The following is a 19,521-nucleotide window of genomic DNA, read 5'->3' as shown; positions in this document are numbered from 1 at the left end:
GACTGTATGGGAGGGAATAACTGAGTGGGGGCATTGAGGAAAGGGTAGGAGTTGAGGCCACAGAGCTAGACAAGGACAAGATTCTGATGGTTCTCAAGTATACGCTAAAATACTTGAATTATATTCTGTATGGACAGTGAGAGTGTTTTAAGATTTGTATTCTTGAAAGGTGATTCTGATGGCATTATAGAAGACAGACTGAATGAAAAGAATGGTTGCCAGGAAGATCCAGGGCTACTAAAGTTATAAATTGGAGAAGTGAATATATATATATATATATATATATATATATATATTTTTTTTTTTTTTTTTTTTTTTTTTTTCTTTTCCATTTACAAACAAGATTTAATGATGCTCATAGGAACAGTTTGCCCCCATATAGGAAAACTACCCAGTTCTGTTTCAAAAAGTCACAAATTCAGTGCTTGAAAGCCAGTAGGAAGCAGCGGCACCAAGCCTGCCCGGCAGGGACCTCCCAGGCCTTCTGTAGCAGGGTGGGTGCGGCCGCATGTGCTAGTGACCCCTCCCCGATGTCTCAGTCAGTACCGCCTGTTCATCTTCTTGAACTTATCATAGTGGTAGTCATCAGTGGCCTTTTCATTAGCAGGATGCTTGCGGTTAGGAGGAGACCGCTCAGGCTCTGGCTTCTCCGTGTCACCCACTCGCAAGGGCCGGGCTTTGGGCTCTTTGTTTCTCTGGATGGGAGCATTGAGCTCCTCATGATAAAATCGGTTGTATTGCACGTAATTCACAGCTATGTTCGTCGGCACGAAGGATGTCTCACTGTCTTTCTTCTTGTTCTGCTGCTCTGCCAGCAGGCGAGCCTTGGCATCCTCCGTGGAAATGATATTTTTTATTTTCGCATCGATGCCCAGGTCCACCTCGGGGATGCCACTCAGCATCTGGTTGGAATGCATCTCCTCAGTCTTCTTTGCAGAGGAGATGCGGGTGTTTTCAGGAAGTTCATATAGACAGTGCTCTGCGTTCTTTGGCTTGATTTTCAGTTCCTCATGTTCCACAATCCTTTTCCTCTTCTTTAGCTCTCTCAATGTACTTCATCATGTCTGCATCTTCATCCCTCCAATTGGTTTCTGCAGGAAACGATGTACCCAGATGAATGTCCTCCTCTTCACTAATCTTATCTTTCCCCCTTTCCTTCAATTTCTTCATGTCCACCATACCACCTGTCTTCATCTGAAAGGGATCATCCACTAGTGTGGTCTCTTCTTTACCTTCTCTCCCACCAGCAGGGCAGCAGCACTCACCACATTGGGCCTCTTTCTCAAGTTCTGCACCTCTCGGGTCTCTTCCAGTTTTTGCAGAACCTCCTCCAATTCCCGCTTATCTTCCTCCGACTCAGAGTTGGCCCCTCGCTGACGAAACATCTTTCCGGTGACCCACATAGTGGCACCGACCCCCGGGTCCTGCAGCCGCGCCGCCGCGCCGAGTTCCGGGAGAAGTGAGTATATTCTAAGTGAAGGCAGTAGGAGTGATAAGAGAAAAGTGAAGATAGGTGTGAGGGCTCTTTTAATCAATTAATTAATTAATTAATTATTTTTTTCATACTTTAAAAAATGTAATTAGTTATACATGACAGTAAAATGAATTTTGATGTATTGTACACAAATGGAGCACAACTTCTCATGCCTTTGGCTGTAAAGGGTAATAATGTCTGTCTCATTTTACCGTCCTCCCATCCCTGAAACTCCTTCCCTCCCCTCAATCCTAAAGCAAAGTTCCTTCATTTTTCCCTACCCCCACAACTATGGATCAGTATCTGCTTATCAGAGAAGACATTCAGCTTTTGGTTTTTTTGGGATTGGCTTATTTTCTTTAGCATGATATTCTCTAGTTCCATCCATTTACCTGAAAATGACATAATTTCATTCTTCTTTAAGGCTGAGTAATATTCCATTTTGTGTATGTACCACATTTTCTTCATCCATTCATCTGATGAAGGACATCTAGATTAGTTCCATAGTTTAGCTATTTTGATTTGAGCTGCTGTAAACATTGATGTGGCTGTGTCACTGTAGTATGCTGATTTTAAGTCCTTTGGGTATAGATCGGGGAATGGGATAGCTGGGTCAAGTGGTTGTTCCATTCCAAGTTGTCTGAGGTATCTTCATAATGCTTTCCAAATTGGTTGAACCAATTTGCAGTTCCACCAGCAATGTATGAGTGTACCTTTCCTCCCACATCCTTGCCAACACTTACTATTGCTTGTATTCTTGATAATTGCCGTTCTGACTGGCATGAGATGAAATCTTAGAGTAGTTTTGATTTGCATTTCTCTAATTGCTAGAGATTATGAATATTTTTTCAAATGTTTGTTGATCAGTTGTATTTCTTCTTCTGTGAAGTGTCTTTTCAGTTCCTTAGCCCATTTATTGATTGGGTTATTTGTTTCTTTGGTGTTAAGTTTTTTGAATTCTTTATATATCCTGGAGATTAGTGAATAGATTATCTGAGGTAGGTGGGGTAAAGATTTTTTTCTGAGGGCTCTTTTAGAGGGAATTATTAACATTTAATGTTTGGCTATGGAGTACAAAGGAGGGAGAGGAGCCAAAGATAAAGCTGCTTCTAGCCTGAGTGGATGCTGATTCACTTGTCTGAGAATGAACCTGGGATCTGGTCTTAGCCAGGTGTGGTAGAGATCAAATGAGTTTAAGGGATCTTAATCTACAAAGTGGTCTAGGAAGTTCATGTTCAGAAATTAGAAATGTAGAAGTGGGATGCACAATACCGATTAAACCTCTCTGTAGAGTTAGTATCTGAAGCTATGAGAATAGATGTGATTATCCAAGGAGAGAGCATTGAAAAGAGCAAAGAACTGAAGAAAATCCTGGGGGAGACTAACATTTAAAGGGAAGAACAAGTAGAAAAAAGGAGAGATTGAGTTAGGTATGTAGGGGTAGGTGAAAATCGCCTTAGTGTTTTGGGACTGAAATTGTAGCTCAGTGGTAGCAGACTTGCATGCATGAGGCTTTTGATTTGATACTCTATACTGCTAAGACAACAATGAAACAAAATAGTGTTATGGCAGGTAGAAAGAGGAAAAAAGTGAGTGTGAGAGCATAATTTCCAGTGCTTCAAAAAAGTTACACGTTAATATGGAATGAGAAGAAGCAATGGTATGATGCACTTGGTGACTATGGAGAGAACAGTGAAGAATGGAGCCAGGGAGTGGGAGGAACCAGATTTCCATGAGATCTGAGAACTGTATGAGAAAGGAGGAGAGTATACATTTCTAGAAAAATTCCAGTGTTGTGATCTTGAATTACCTGGGTAACTGTTTTGCCTTCTTTTCTGCCTTGAAGATTAAGATCTATTTTTAAAATTTTATATATCTTAATTAGGTATATATGACAGCAAAATGCATTTTGATTCATCATACACAAATGCAGCACAACTTTTAATTTTTCTGATTGTACATGATGTAGTATCACTCCATATGTGCAGTCAAATAGGGTAATAATGTCCATCTACAATCAATCAACAAATATATGAAAAAATGTTCAACATCTCTAGTAATTAGAGAAATGCAAATCAAAACTACTCTTAAGATTTCATCTCATGCCAGTCAGAATGCAGTTAACAAGAATATAAACAACAATAAGTGTTGGTGAGGATGTGGGGGAGAAGGCACACTCATACATTGTTGGTGGAACTGCAAATTGGTGCAACCACTCTGGAAAGCAGTATGGAGATTCCGCAGAAAACCTGGAACGGAACAACCATTTGACTCAGCTATCCCTCTCCTCGGTCTATACTCAAAGGACTTAAAATCAGCATACTACAGTAATGCAGTCACATCAATGTTTTTTATAGCAGATCAATTCACAATAGCTGAGTGTACTAATTACAATTCATAGGCCTGCTCTTTAAGATCATTTTACTAATCCATTCTCCATTTTAATTTTGCTATGTGTAGTGATTTTACTTATAGGAATGAATAGACTCTGGAGAGATACTGAATGAAAAATAAATGTGTAAGGATAAGTCTAGTAATTTGGGCATGGGTACCAGAGGAGATTGATCCCAGAGACACTTAAACAGTGAGCCATATCACCAGTCCTTTTCATTTTTTATTTTGAGACAGGGTCTCGCTAACTTGCTTAGGGTCTCACTGAATTGCTGAAGCTGGCTTTGAACTTGTGATCCTCCTGCCTCAGCCTCCCAAGTTTCTGGGATTACAGGCATGTGCTACCATGCCAGGCCTAAATCTAGTTATTCTAAGATAGCCCTTTAAAAGCAATAGTTAGAACAAAATGTATTTAAATGCTGAATATACACTCTAGTTTTTGTCTCAATTGAATTTGTTCTTTGAAGAAGTTCAAAGAACCAAGTAGTAAACTTTTCTCCCTATTAACATGTATAACTATAGTGGGGGGTGGGGCAAGCCCATTTCTCTATTAGCATGGATATTAGACAACTATTATTCTAATAAATTCTGTCCTGTTCTCATTTTCCAGGTCTTCTACTTATTTTGTTTCTTGTGCTCTTAAACAAGTATCAACTTATTCTTTTATATTATAATCTCTTTCTGGATCATCTCCTTCTTTTGTATTATAAAAATGTATCTGGGACTCTTCACTTTTTAAAAAATGTTAATGTTTGTTTAAAATCTGGATAGTAAATCTTATTGATCAATAAGTAAAATGAGAACTATCATTTGGAAAACAAATATGGAGAGCCACAAATTTCATTGTTAGATGCTACTTTTCAAAACCTTATTTTTAATTTTTCACACCTATATTTAATGATATACCTTGGCCTCATTCCAATTTAATTTTCTTGGGCAGTATTTGATGAAATGCACTGTATTATAAACACATAAGCATGAGAATTTGTTTATAGTAGCATATAGTTGCACTTTCCTTTTTATTTGGAGCATAGAATTATGAAAGACATCTTTTGGGTAATTAAGCACTTACTGTATGCCAGTCACTATCCTAGGCATGGGCGTAAACCCACTCCTTTGGCTTTATTTTTTGACAGTTCTAGTGTTAAGTTTTGTCTCCATCTCAATGATTATACTTCAAGTAACCCACCTTACTGCTCAATTCTCCTATGTCATTTTCTTTTTCTTTTTTAAAAAAATATTTATTTTTTAGGTTTTAAGTAGACACAATATCTTTATTTTACGTTTATGTGGTGCTGAGGATCGAACCCAGTGCCTCATGCCTGCTAAGTGAGCATTCTACCACTGAGCCACAACCCCAGCCCCTCCTATATCATTTTCTTTCTGATAATCTCTAAATGTTATACCAACATAACATAGAGGAAGAGGTGATTTCTATTTTAGGGTAGGAAAACAATATGAAAAGATAAATGACTCATATAAAATCATAACATAAATCAATGATCAGTATTGGACTGATCTGTTTTTTATGTTGTTTTTATTTTATTTTTTGTTTTGCTGGGGGTTGAACTCAGGGCCTGTACATGCAAGGCAAGCACTCTCCCAACTGACCTATATTCCCAGCCCATTTTGGACTGATCTAAATCAAAACTCTAATTACATATTTTTTTAGTTGTCAATAGACCTTTATTTTATTTATTTATATGCAGTGTTGAAGGTCAAACCCAGTGCCTCACACATGCCAGACAAGAGCGCTACCACTGAGCCACAACCCCAACCCCCTCTAAAATATTTTATTAGTGCATTATGCATAGTATTATTATGCTATATTCATATGTGCACATGACATAATTTGATCTATGATCTATGATCAATTTGATTCCCTAGTACCTTCCTTTTCTCTCCCTTCCTACCTCCCAATCTGCTTGTTGTACTCTATAGATCTCCTTTCTATTGTTGCTTTTATTATTTTAGTGCATTATAGTCATACATTATGCTATATTCATGTATAAACATATATATAAGTATGAACAGTGAATAATATGAGTATATATATGACTCATATAGAATGTTCATACGTAGACATAACATAATTTGCTAGATTTTGTACCCAATACTTCCCCATGCCTTCCCTTCCTCCCTCTCTCGATCCTTTTCCTTTTTTCTATTGGTATTTTTATTTTCATGAGACCCCTTTTTTCTTATTCCCATCCCTCTCTGTAGCTTCCACTTATGAGAGAAAACATTTTACCTTGAACTTTCTAAGTCTGGCTTATTTCAGTTGTCATTATCTTTTAATATAATTTTCTTTTCTTCTCTACATACTTGGATTTATTATCTAATATTAATTTCCATCTAAATATGAAGTATACAGGGAAGAAAAGAAACTTGAGAATGAGACATATTTTTTTTCTTTTTTTTTTCAGTGAGAGGGAGAAATAACAGACAAATGAGATTGAGATGTATGTTTTAAGTTGGTCAATAGGGATGGTCTCAATACTACCTCATAATTACTTTGAAGTAGAAAGAAGTAAAAAAGTAAGGCTAACTGATTTTGCAACCAGTTCAGTTTTGCTACATTGTAGACAGGGAATACTGCTAAATTGTCATCAAAATTGAGACTAAGATAATTATCAATGTAGGATTTATTTTTTATTTTTATTTTTTTAAATATTTATTTTTTAGTTGTACACAATACCTTTATTTTGTATATTTATTTTTATGTGGTGCTGACGAATCCAGGGCCTCACACGTGCTAAGCGAGTGTTCTACCGCTGAGCCACAACCCCAGCCCGGATTTATTTTTAATAGATATTTAGAAATTAAAAACATTTTATAGGCCATACAACTAAATGAGTTATATAAATAAAACAAAGGAAATATCCTACTGAGCATGGACATTTTCAGTACTACATTAAATAGCTGAAAATAGATGGTATTTCTGTTTTTGTAGATCTCAGTTCAAAAATCTCTGAGAGGAAAAAAAAATGTTCTGGGTTACTGGATATTACCAAATGGTGAATAATTAAAATTTCACAAAGGTTGAACAGTTTTTTATAGTGGCTGACATTACCTATAAGACTGGATTCATTTCCTTAAAATAATTTATCTCTTTAAAAATTTTCCTGAAAATTTGTAGCAAATATTCAGTGTTATTTTAAGAAATACTATTTGTTTTTTTTAAAAAATGGACTTGTGCCAGAACAGAACATATATTAATCTGAAAATAATGCCTTTGGACAAGCAATTATTGTCACTTCTATGCCAAGAATTGATAGCTGGGTTTTCCTATAACAGATGTAATAATCAATTAAAAATTAATCAATTGTAAAAAAATGAACTTGTGTAAAGAAAAAAAATCAATATTTAATTATTCATCAAATGTATGCCAGTATATTAAACAGAGGAGAGAAAAAAGATGCATTTCAGTGTTTTGGACTTGCTTACCTATTATTTGTAAAGTTGTATAAACATATTATAAGATGTTGGGAGATGCCACTGAATCCTATATACTACTCTCACGTCAGAAATGAGCCTCAACTATTCAGACTTATGAAAAATGAAAAGCTTACTGTCAAATTTTCCCATAGTTCTTTAAATTCAGGTGTAAACTTGTAGTAAATTTCTGGAATAGGCTGAATAATTAAAAAAAAGATGTTGGGATTTTAAAAAAACCATTAAATAAGAAAGAAAATATTAATTTTATATATTTCAAAGCAAAAAACATAAACTCGGCGGGGCTGCGGACTCCTCCCGCAGGAGGTAACTGTCAGCGCGCGAGGCGGTGGGCCGGCCCAGTCATATGACCGGCCGCCGGCGTCCCCGGCGCGGAGCACAGTTCCTTAGCCGCCGCAGCCCCGCCGCCGCCGCCGCTATGGCCCCGCCGCTGCGGCCGCCGCGCCTGGCTGCGCGCTGAGCTGCTGGCCCCGAGCGCGCGGCCGGAGCTGCAGCGGCGGCGGCAGCATCATGGCCCCGACCCTACTCCAGAAGCTCTTCAACAAAAGGGGCAGCGGCGGCAGCACAGCGTCGGCGTCCGCCCAGGGCAGGGCTCCCAAGGAAGGACCCGCCTTTAGTTGGTCATGTTCAGAGTTTGACTTGAGTGACATTCGCCTGATAGTTTACCAGGACTGTGAGAGGAGAGGCAGACAAGTGTTGTTTGATTCTAAAGCTGTTCAAAAGATTGAAGAGATGGCAACTAAGAAAACAGAGGATGTCCCTGTGAAAACGTCAGCCAAGTGCTGCCAAGGAAGTAGCAGCAGCGGAAGTAGCAGCAGCAGCAGCAGCAGCAGCAGCATCTCTTCCCATAGTTCTTCTGGAGGATCTTTACAACACACCAAGGAGCAGCTTTCAAAGTACCAGTACACAAGACCAGCTTCCGATGTCAACATGCTAGGGGAAATGATGTTTGGCTCAGTCGCAATGAGTTATAAAGGCTCCACCTTAAAGATACACTATATACGTTCTCCTCCACAACTGATGATTAGTAAAGTTTTCTCTGCTAGAGTGGGCAGCTTCTGTGGAAGAACAAATAACTTGCAAGACAGCTTTGAGTACATCAACCAAGATCCTCATGCAGGAAAACCGAACACGAATCAGCATAGTTTGGGTCCTGGTCGTGCCGGAAGTAACCTAGGTCTGCTGCAAGCATGCAGCAGCAAACTGCTGCAGGGGGCAGCTGAAGGAGGACCTCTCCGGCTCACCCGGAGTGCTTCTTTCTTTGCAGCACACAGCACCCCAGTTGATATGCCAAGCAGAGGACAGAATGAAGACAGGGACAGTGGCATTGCTCGATCAGCCTCACTAAGCAGCCTTTTGATCACGCCTTTCCCATCTCCAAGCTCCTCTACATCTTCTTCCAGCAGTTATCAGCGCCGTTGGCTTCGAAGTCAGACGACAAGTTTAGAGAATGGCATCTTTCCAAGGAGGTCCACTGATGAGACATTTAGCTTGGCTGAAGAAACCTGTAGTTCTAATCCAGCCATAGTTAGGAGGAAGAAAATTGCCATAAGCATCATCTTTTCCCTGTGTGAGAAAGAAGAAGCGCAACGGAATTTCCAGGACTTCTTTTTTTCTCATTTCCCCCTCTCTGAATCTCACATGAACAGGCTAAAGGGTGCAATTGAAAAGGCCATGATCTCCTGTAGAAAGATTGCAGAATCAAGCCTCCGTGTCCAGTTTTACATCAGCCGTCTGATGGAAGCTCTGGGAGAATTCAGAGGGACTATCTGGAATTTACATTCTGTTCTAAGGATAGCTGAACCAGTATGGCTTACTATGATGTCAAACACTTTGGAAAAAACCCAGCTCTGCCAGCGCTTTCTCAAGGAGTTTACACTTCTGATAGAACAAATCAACAAAAATCAGTTTTTTGCTGCCTTACTGACTGCAGTGTTAACCTACCACCTGGCTTGGGTACCAACTGTCATGCCTGTTGATCACCCTCCCATTAAGGCCTTCTCAGAGAAATGTACCTCTCAATCAGTGAACATGCTGGCCAAAACACATGCGTACAATCCTCTCTGGGCACAGCTGGGTGACCTTTATGGAGCTATAGGCTCTCCAGTAAGACTGACTCGCACTGTGGTGGTAGGGAAGCAGAAGGATTTGGTCCAGCGCATTCTTTATGCCCTGACCTACTTTCTCCGTTGCTCTGAGCTGCAAGAGAACCAGCTGACCTGGAGTGGGAATCACAGTGAAGGTGACCAAGTTATAAATGGGAGCAAGATTGTAACAGCCTTGGAGAAAGGAGAGGTGGAGGAGTCCGAGTATGTGGTAGTGACAGTGAGAAATGAGCCTGCTCTGGTACCCCCCATCCTACCAACAGCAATGATTGAGAGAAGGAGCCCTGGGCCCACAGGGTTAGCTGGGACTCCAGAGGGCACTGACATTAGAGACCTGGATCCCAGACCTGACAAAGAAGGAAAGAAGAGGCCAGACCAGGGATCTGAGGCTCATAGCATGGGGTTCCAAGAGCCAGAATTAGACAGTTCTTGGAAACCTCATCCCCTTTGTGGGGATGAAGGAAGTGAAAAAGAGGCACCATATGATGTCCCTTCGAGGTTTCCCAGGTGTGCCATTCCAGGGGCAGAAAAGAAGATCAGCCGGCCAGCTGCCAACGAGGAGCTGAAAGAGGAGATAACTAAGAAGCCTGGCCTTGCCCTTGTCCTGACAGACATTCCCGAGAGAACTCTCCAGTAGAAAAGGTCACTTTCCAAATTGGAAGCTCCCTATCTCCAGAGTCTGACTTTGAAAGCCGCACCAAAAAAAATGGAGGAGCGGCTGAAGGCCTGTGGACAATACCCAGAAGTGGCCAGTATCTCAGCCGAGTCCAGTTTGGCTGCTGACGTGGCTGAGAGCCAGCAGGTTTCTAGGTGCTCCTTCAAGCCTGGCTTTCAAAAGAATGTCTGTTGTCCTCAGAATCGATCTTCTGACGGAGAGGAAGGTGAATCTGACAGAGGTTTTGCTGAGGACAGAGGTATCAGACCTGACGTGGCAGCAGATGCTGGGCAGCTCAGCCAAGCTGTTCCCACTGACAGTGCAGCGGGAACTGGAAGGAGAACACTGGAGACAACTAGAGGTTTGTATTTGAAAGATGTGGAAGGACCTTCATTAGAACCTGCCCCCGACAGGTGTGTCCAGCAGGTCTCTGGCTTCTTGGTTGCTGCAGATGTCCCCTGTGGGGATGCCGATAGGAAGGCTGACTTCAGGATTGAAGGAGACATTCCCAGAAACGAAAGCTCCGATATCGCTCTTGGAGACAGTGACGATGAAGCATGTGCTTCAGCCACATTGGATCTAAATCACAGTGGTGACAGGATTGAAGGGACCTTAGAAGTGGAGCTGCCTCTGCCAAGGTCTCAAAGCATCAGCAACCCAAATGTAAGAAACTTTGGCCGCTGTCTCCTGGCGGGTTACTGCCCCTCATACATGCCTGATCTGGTGCTTCATGGGACCAGCAGTGATGAGAAGCTGAAGCAGTGCCTGGTGGCTGATCTTATCCACACAGTGCATTGCATCATGCATCTTGAGGACAGACTGCAGGAGATGTATCTTAAAAGCAAAATGCTGTCTGAGTATCTTCAGGGACATACACGAGTCCACGTGAAGGAATTAGGTGTTGTGCTGGGGATTGAATCTAACGACCTGTCGCTGCTGATTGCTGTTGCCAGTAATCATTCTCCTTACGTGGCTCAAATACTCCTATAAGCTGAAGCTCAGGACAGTTCTTCCTTGGAATAAGAAAAACAAAGTCTCAACTGAAGAAGAGAGGAATAAACTCTCTGGGACATCCAAAGCATGAGAAGAGCAAACAAATAGTCATTCCACCATTTGTTTTGCATTGTTACTTTTGAGTGGGTGCTTCATTGGAAGAGAAGACAGGTTTACTCTAAATACTGGCATTTGTGATTTTCAGGAACACTTTAGGCCTTTGTTACCCATGAATCAATCAGGGGAGAGAGTGGCCTTTCTGGTGGGGGAAAACGTAAGCACTACACTGAACACTCAGCGTTTGGTACTGATTGCCTTGTGTTGTCGGGCAGAATAATGATGGGTGACTTTGGAGCAGGGAGGTAAACAGTGTATGTAACATTCCAGTAGGAAATGTTTCAGAGTTTAAGTCTAAGCACTGCAAGCTGTAGAGAGCAGAGTACACTAGGCTAAAGTCAGAACAAGGACTTTGGATTCCAGGTCAGAGTTTGCTTTTTAGAAAAGAAAAGTGAAATGAAGAAAGCCATTTTTGGCTGTAGCAGCTGTTTGCCATAAGATGTGAAAGAAAACTGCCTATTGGGAAGAGAGAGAGTGCTTTTGGGGACCTTCTGTTCTCATTTCTCCTCAGAGTTTACCTTGTTTCAGATGCAGCCACAGGTAGGTTAGAGATGGATTGCTGGTGCAATACACCCAAGAGTCAATGTAGCATCCTAATCCCATCAAGATGTAGTTTGTAGCAGCAAAGCATAGTTTGACGCCATATGTTTTATCATTATGATTTAGAGTTCTCAGCAGCATTTTCAAGAGAGGCCATTTACCAAAGTTATTTCTATAAGCTCAAGAGTGTTTCTGTGGGTGAATTCTTCCAGCCAGAGCCACTTTCTTCCTAGAATAGTTTATACAAATGACTATTTATACTTTTAAAGACACTGCTGTCCCCACGAGAAATGAAACCTGCAATAATTCAGGATGGTCAGTGAAAGCAATTAGTTTGAACATTAAGAAAAAGGTTCATACATGGCCTAAATTTTTACATTATCATCTCTGTACCTCTTAATCCCTATGTCTTTTCAAAACATCTTCCCAGAAATTGACTTGACCATTTTATAAAACCTACCAAAGTAAAGAATTAGTAGTCCAATTCACTTAAAAAAAAACTTCAATTGTCTGTTAATATTAAAGAAACTTAGTTTACTGACCATGAAACATTCTAAGTCCTGACATCCAGGATAAAGTAAAACACTTCAAAAATTTAAAAAATGACGGTCAAAAGACAGGAGCTAATGTAATAAGGCAAAACATTGTTAGCATTTCAGCCCTTTCTGTGAATCTTCTGTTCCTAAGAATATGAGGTGACCTCTTTTTTATGGGTTGGAATTAGTTCACATTTTATGTTTGATAAAATCCTGACCCTGTCCATAAGTTCGTCTCTCATTATGGTCTGTAATTATTTGAGAGCGTCTACAGCTGTTCCAATGGAGGTGAATGGCTGTACTGTTTATTTATCAGGAATAGGTCAGAACTGCTACCTTCCTCTTTCTCCTTTGTGCTGCGAAAGTAGATGGGTGCTTCAAGGTTCTGGAGATCTTTAATTTGCATTTTATGTCTTGGTTTCGCAAAATTGAAGTTTTCCATTTCATTTTGCCTAACATTGGAGTTTGGTGTTTTCAGTTCTCTGGTTCCATGACATCATTGTTTGCTGTTTGTTATGGAAGGAAAATGAACCCCACCTGTAGCTCGGCCCACTCAGCACTTGCTTTTCCTTGCATGTGAATAAATTGTCAAAGCTGTCATTACAGCTTTTCCGTCTGCACCAGCTTAAAGCATTCCCCTCTGGTTCCCTTCTCCTTGTTTACATGTTGTGGGCACCTTGCCTCAGTCACCACCTTCCAGGGTTTCTAGAAAATAACCTGATTCAAAATCAGTTCAGTTCTAATGTGGGCATTGTGGCGTGCTGAAAATCAGACCCTTACGGGGAAAATTGAGCTTTAAGTGACTGATTCTCAATCCCATACATAAAAAATCTAGCCCAGCTCCCCAATGCCTGCAAAAATTTAATTTGTCTCTTGATCTAATATTCCAAAACTCACTCTTAGAAAAACACCTATTGGGAAGCTACAAGTGGGTCACAGGTCGTCTCAGTGACACTCAGGATTCCTGTCAGAGCCGAATCCTCATATCTATCGCCTACAAAAACACACCAAGAATGTTGCTGCTCTTTTTTTTTTTTTTTTTTTTTTTAATTTTTTATTTTGGGTTGTTCAAAACATTACAAATTTCTTGACATATCATATTCCACACTTTGATTCTAGTGGGTTATGAACTCCCACCTTCACCCCATACAGCTGCTCTTTTTTTAAAGCCTCCTTTAATATTTAACATGCAAGTCTTTGTCTTAAATTCAACCTCTTCCTAGAAGCAAAAAAGGAAAAAAATCTCATGGGATTGTGTTGAGAGACAACCGCTCGAACATCACAGACCACCCCGTGACTTCATTCTTGTCTCAGCTGAACGGTTGGAGGGATCCCACCTGCTCCCATGCCCACCTCAAGAAGAAAATAAAAATTAAAAAAAAAAATAAAGAAATCTACCTCAGTTGACAGGATTCCAACTTTAGGGTTTCTTCAACTTTTAAGTCTTACCTGTTGAGTGTAACTTTTGTGGCATCTTGCTTTCTCAAGCAAGCAAGTGAGGCATGACAGAGCAGAAGTATGTGAATGTTACTGTGATGGACCTCTTTCTATCATGTTGCAGTTTTATTTTTAATAAATTGATAAGTGATATGAATGTAAAGGTAATTGTGTATGTTTTAAACATGACAATGAAAATTTGAAATGTAGCTTCCATACTTGTGCATAATTCCAAAGTATTTATTTTTATCAGTGTTAAATAGCTTTTTGTACAGGCTTCAAATCCATTTTCTGAAGTGTGCTGTTTTTTAATGAAAGTAACTATAATGTTTTCACATCCCATGGAACTGCCATTTACACATTGCAACTTTTTAAACTGACCATATTTTTCAAAATTAACTTTTTTGGAGGGAGGAAATTTCCCCCTTGCTAAATGATACTAAACTGTTGTTTGGGCTCTTATAATTAGGTCCTCAGATTTTATAAAAATTTAGTCTGTAGCTTTTTAGGTTCTTTACTAGAGTTGGTTGTATATAAAGAATATAAAGTGACCCCAAAATTCTTTTAAATGTCTGGATTTTTCCACTAATATGTACTTTGGGGAGCATTTCATTCTTGCATACTTTCACCATTAAACTGAAGAAAAAAAAGTCTTTAGCTTTTCTTAGTTAATGTGAACGATTTGTTTTGTTTAATTCTTCTTGGGGGGGGGATATTTTAATATAATTTCTGCCTAAATCAAACTTCCCTCTGAATGTTAACTTTTAAATGTCAGAATTTGGTGAACCATATATCTAGGAAGTGAGATCGCAATATGCTTAAATTTGAGGCAGATAAGGAGAAAATTCTGGGAATTGTTATTGAAAGTCCATTAAGAGAAATTGATAGGACTTTATAATTTTGATGAGCTGAATAGATACCAATGTCAACGTGTGGAAATTTTTTCTTAAAACTTGTTCATGTATTATTTTGATCAATTTTTCTGTGGCATTTGGTGCAATAAACCTTTTGAATTTAAAAAAAAACATAAACTCATTCTGTAATTGAAAATAATTTTGACTTTGCTGGTGGTCCAAATTGAAATCAAACATTTATTTCTTGGCAACATTCAAGGTTGTTTAGATACCATAGAGAAAAGATACATAAGTATATTTTTACACTAAAAACCAGGATCAAACACTCATCTTTTATCCCTAAAAAAGTTTAGACTTTTATTTTATATTGTATTGTGTTTAACAGTGTGCCAGTACCTACATTTGTACTGATGAACCATTTTCCTTTTGTCTTTCTTGTCCCATTGATATCTTCTTTATGCTAAATAGAAACAAAACCCTCATTTTTCTCTTTTACAAGCTCATACCTTCTTGACCACAGAATTTCTTCTGAAGTCCCTGAAAGAGATCTAGGGAAGTGGGATAGGTGAGACAAGAATCTAGCAGTTAATACATAGAACATGCTCCAAATAGAGACAATTCCACTTGCAGATAGGAATTGGAAAAAGAAGACTTGAATAATCTAATTTTATTCTTAGTTATTTTGTTAACTATGTCTGGTTCATGTGTATAATGTTTCTTAAAATAACTACTATTTTACTTTGAATTTTTAAATATCTTTATTTTTTAAATTTATTTATTTGTGGATTCCACCTCTTGGGTCCCCTTCTTCCTCCGGGAGAAGTCTTTTCTGCTGTCCTTTAATAAACTTCTAATTTCTACTCTGAAAAAAAAAAATTATTTATTTGTTATGTGGTGCTGAGGATTGAACCCAGGGCCTCAAGCATGTGAGGCAGGCGCTCTACCACTGAGCCACAATCCCAGCCCCATTACCTTGAATTTTTGAAAAAAAAAAAACCCAGCATAAATTTTAAGTGTATCTGACTTTCCATGCTTCCCTACACAGCTATAAAGAGTATAAAAATGGAGGCTATAGCTTAATTGTGGGGTTTTAATTAGTGGAACAAAATATATATAAATGAAATTTCTACCTCTGCTTCCTCCCTTTCCCTGTGTGTTTTCTTTTTATTCTCAATTCTAGCTCTTTAAGAAATCTTAAGAGTCTGAGGATGTAGTTCAGTGGTAAAGTGCTTGCCTGGCATACATGAGGCCCTGGGTTCAATCCCCAACACCAAATACACACACACACACACACACACACACAATCTTAAGATGATGAGCTTTCCATCGATTATGTCATGCATTTATATATTTCCTCTTTTTTAAAATTTTTATCTATTTTAAATTCATTTTAATTAATTATACATGATGGTAGAATGTGTTTTATACATCACATATAAATGGAGTATAACTTCTCATTCTTCTGGTTGTACATGATGTAGAATCACACTGGTTGTGCAGTCATATATGCACATGGGGTAATAATGTCCAATTCATTCTACTATCTTCCCTATGCCCATGCTCCTCCTCCCCTCCCCTCTGCCTAATCCAAATTACCTCTATTCTTCCCTGACCACCCCCACTTATTGTGAATTTGCATCCTCATATTAAATAAACATTTGGCCTTTTGTTTTTTGGGAATGGCTTATTTCACTTAGCATGATATTCTACAGTTCCATCCATTTACCTGCAAAAACCATAATTTCTTTTTTTAATATTTATTTTTTAGTTGTAGTTGGACATCATACCTTTATTTATTTATATGTGGTGCTGAGGATCGAACCCAGGGCCCCATACGTGCTAGGCAAGCACTCTACTGCTGAGTCACAATCCTAGTCCCCCCAAAACCATAATTTCATTCTTCTTTATGGCTGAGTAATATTCCATTGTGTATGTATACCACATTTCCTTTATTCATTCATCTGTTGAAGGGTATCTAGGTTAGTTCCATAGTTTAACTATTGTGAGTTGAGCTGCTATAAACATTGATGTGACTGCATCACTGTAATATGCTGGTTTTAAGTCCTTTGGGTATAGACCGAGGAGTGGGATAGCTGGGTCAAATGGTTGTTCCATTCCAAGTTTTCTGAGGAATCTCCATACTGCTTTCCAGAGTGGTTGCACCAATTTGCAATGTATGAGTGTACCTTTCCCCCCATATCCTTGCCAAAATATAATGATGCTTGTATTCTTGACAATTGCATTCTGATTGGTATGAGATGAAATCTTAGTGTAGTTTTGATTTGCCTTTATCTAATTACTAGAGATGTTCAATATTTTTCATATATTTGTTGATTGATTGTGTTTCTTGTTCTGTGAAGTGTATATTCATTTCCTTGGACCATTTAGTGATTGGGCTATTTGTTTTTTTGGTGTTAAGGTTTTTGGGTTCTATATATGTCCTGGAAATTAATGCTCTATTTGAGGTGCATGTGCTAAAGTTTTTTTCCATTCTGTAGGCTCTCTCTTCACATTCAAAGCATTCACAAAAAAGCATTCAAGGTTGTTTAGATACCATAGAGAAAATATACATAAGTATAATTTTACATTAAGATCAGGATCAAACACTCACCTTTTTATCCCTAAAAAAGTTTAGACTTTTATTTTATATTGTGTTGCATTTAACAGTGTGCCAGTACCTAAACAGTATCTGTTTCCTTTGCTGAGAAGAAGCATTTTAGTTTGACTACATCTCATTTATTGATTTTATTTATCATTTATTTATTGTCTCTTGATTTTACTTCTTGTGCTTTAGGAGTCTTGTTAAGGAAGTCAGTTTCTAAGCCAATGTGGTGAAGATTTGGGCCTACTTTTTCTTCTGTTAAGTGCAGAGTCTCTATTCTAGTGCCTAAATCTTTGATCCACTTTGAATTGAGTTTCATGCGGGATGAGAGGGGTTTAATTTCATATTGCTACATATGAATTTCCAGTTTTCCCAGCACCATTTGTTGAAGAGGTTATCTTGTCTCCAATGAATGTTTTGGTGCCTTTGTCTAGAATGAGTTAACTGTATTTATGTGGGTTTGTCTCTGTGTCTTATACTCCATACCATTTTTCCATGTGTCTATTTGGTGCCAGGACCATGCAATTTTTGTTACTATAGCTCTGTAATATAGTTTAAAGTCTGGTATTGTGATGCCTTCTTCTTTAATCTTCTTGCTAAAGTTTTCTTTGGCTATTCTGGGTCTCTTATTTTTCCAGATGAATTTCATGACTGCTTTATCTATTTCTATGAAGAATGTCATTGGGATTTTAAATAGGAATTGTATTAAATGTGTATAGCATTTTTGGTAGTATGGCCAATTTAAAATTTAAACTTTTTTTAGTTGTAGTTGGACATTTATTTATTTATTTTTATGTGGTGCTGAGGATGGAACCCAGTGCCTCAAATGTGCTAGATAAACACTCTACTTCTGAGTCACAACCCCAGCCCCAGTATGGCCATTTTGACAATACTAATAATACTGTCTATCTAGGAGCATGGGAGATATTTCCATCTTCTAAGGTCTTCTTTAATTTCTTTCTTTAGTGTTCTATAGTTTTCATTGTAGAGGTCTTTCCCCACTTGTTAGATTGATTCCCAAGTATTTTATTATTTTCTTTAATGCTATTATGAATGGAATAGTTTCCCTAATTTCTCTTTCATTGGGTTAATCACTGATGTATAGGAATACATTTGATTTATGGGTGTTTATCCTATATCCTGCTACTTTGTTGAATTCATTTATTAGTTCTAGAATTTTTCTGGTTGAATTTTTTTGATCTTCTAAGTATTGAATCATGTCATCCATAAATAGTGATAGTTTGAGTTCTTCTTTTCCTATTAATATCCTTGTAATTTTTTTCCTCTTTCTAATTACTCTTGCTACAGCTTCAAGGACAATGTTGAATAGAAGTATGAAATAGGGCGCCCTTGTCTTGTTCCAATTTTTAGAAGGAATGCTTTCAATTTTTCTCTAATTAGAATGATGTTGGCCTTGGGTTTAGTGGCCTATTTCCTCTCTTCATTGAACAGTTTTTACTAACATTTATTCAACACTGACCTGGGGGAATGAGGGAAATAAAGATAAAACAGATAGAGGCAAGAGGATTTCTGATTGAGAATTTATATTTCAGAAAAATTTCAGGTAAAGCTCTGTTTACTGGTTTAGGACCATATTTTAAGGAACATTGATCTGAAATGTTTAGAACAATGCCTGGCACATAATATACTCAAAGAAAATGTTGACTATTCATATCTTTATTTTTTTTATCTGTTGGCTCTTTAATCTGTCTGTACCAGCCAGTTGTGCATAGGATGACATAAAGTGAGCATAAAGATGTATTCCTCCTCTCAAGAAGATCACAGTTCACTAGAAAGAGTTCCTTCTTAAAATAAAACATGTATAATAGTTTTACATGGACTAAAATAGCAGTGCAGTATGCAGAGAATATTAACTAGCTTGATGAATTTATTTTACTAAATGACTACCTGTATGACCGACTCAAATTGATCATTTTAGGCATATCAAATGATAAAAACTTAGATGACTTAGACTTCTAAATAATAGCATTTACATTTTAAGTTGTCAATGCAACTTTTCCTTGGTGATTTTTCCATAGTAGGAAATAAAATTTTAAACGTAGTTTAAGTAAAGTCAAGTGTGAGTATTTAGAAATCTTAGAAGTTGTTGCCCTATTGAAGAAGATGACTATTTCTAGTTATGAAATTTGAGGTGATGTTTACATTATTTTCTTTGTACTTTATATATGCTTGTGTTCTTTAAAATTATACAGACCTACCTAACCTATCTCCTTACACACATTCTGAGTCTCCCACCATTCCAATCCCCTCTCCCACTACATACTTTCAGAAATTGAGTCTGATCATGTCATTCTTTTACCTAAAAATTTTCAGGGCTTTTAAAATAAAAGTCAGAGTTCT

The 19,521-nt window shown here is 38.2% G+C and overlaps 1 protein-coding gene and 1 pseudogene across 1 annotated transcript; one reads left to right on the top strand and one right to left on the bottom strand.

Annotated features, from left to right (window-relative positions):
- Positions 1 to 539: 539 nt before the first annotated feature.
- LOC124103709 (splicing factor C9orf78 homolog) lies at positions 540 to 1,403 on the bottom strand (annotated as a pseudogene).
- A 6,398-nt stretch (positions 1,404 to 7,801) lies between these two features.
- On the top strand, positions 7,802 to 12,496 carry LOC124103687 (folliculin-interacting protein 2-like). The gene is given in 4 exon segments (XM_046460414.2): positions 7,802 to 8,498; positions 8,589 to 10,013; positions 10,016 to 10,125; positions 10,127 to 12,496. Coding segments are annotated over 4 exon segments (3,147 nt in total). The 5' UTR covers positions 7,802 to 7,831; the 3' UTR covers positions 11,072 to 12,496.
- The last annotated feature ends 7,025 nt before the right edge of the window (positions 12,497 to 19,521 follow it).

Source organism: Marmota monax, unplaced genomic scaffold (genome assembly GCF_021218885.2).
Source record: "Marmota monax isolate L192 unplaced genomic scaffold, Marmota_monax_Labrador192_F-V1.1 WCK01_AAM20220418_F8-fsc00219, whole genome shotgun sequence".
Lineage (NCBI taxonomy): Eukaryota > Metazoa > Chordata > Mammalia > Rodentia > Sciuridae > Marmota > Marmota monax.
This window is presented reverse-complemented; position numbering and strand designations above follow the sequence as displayed.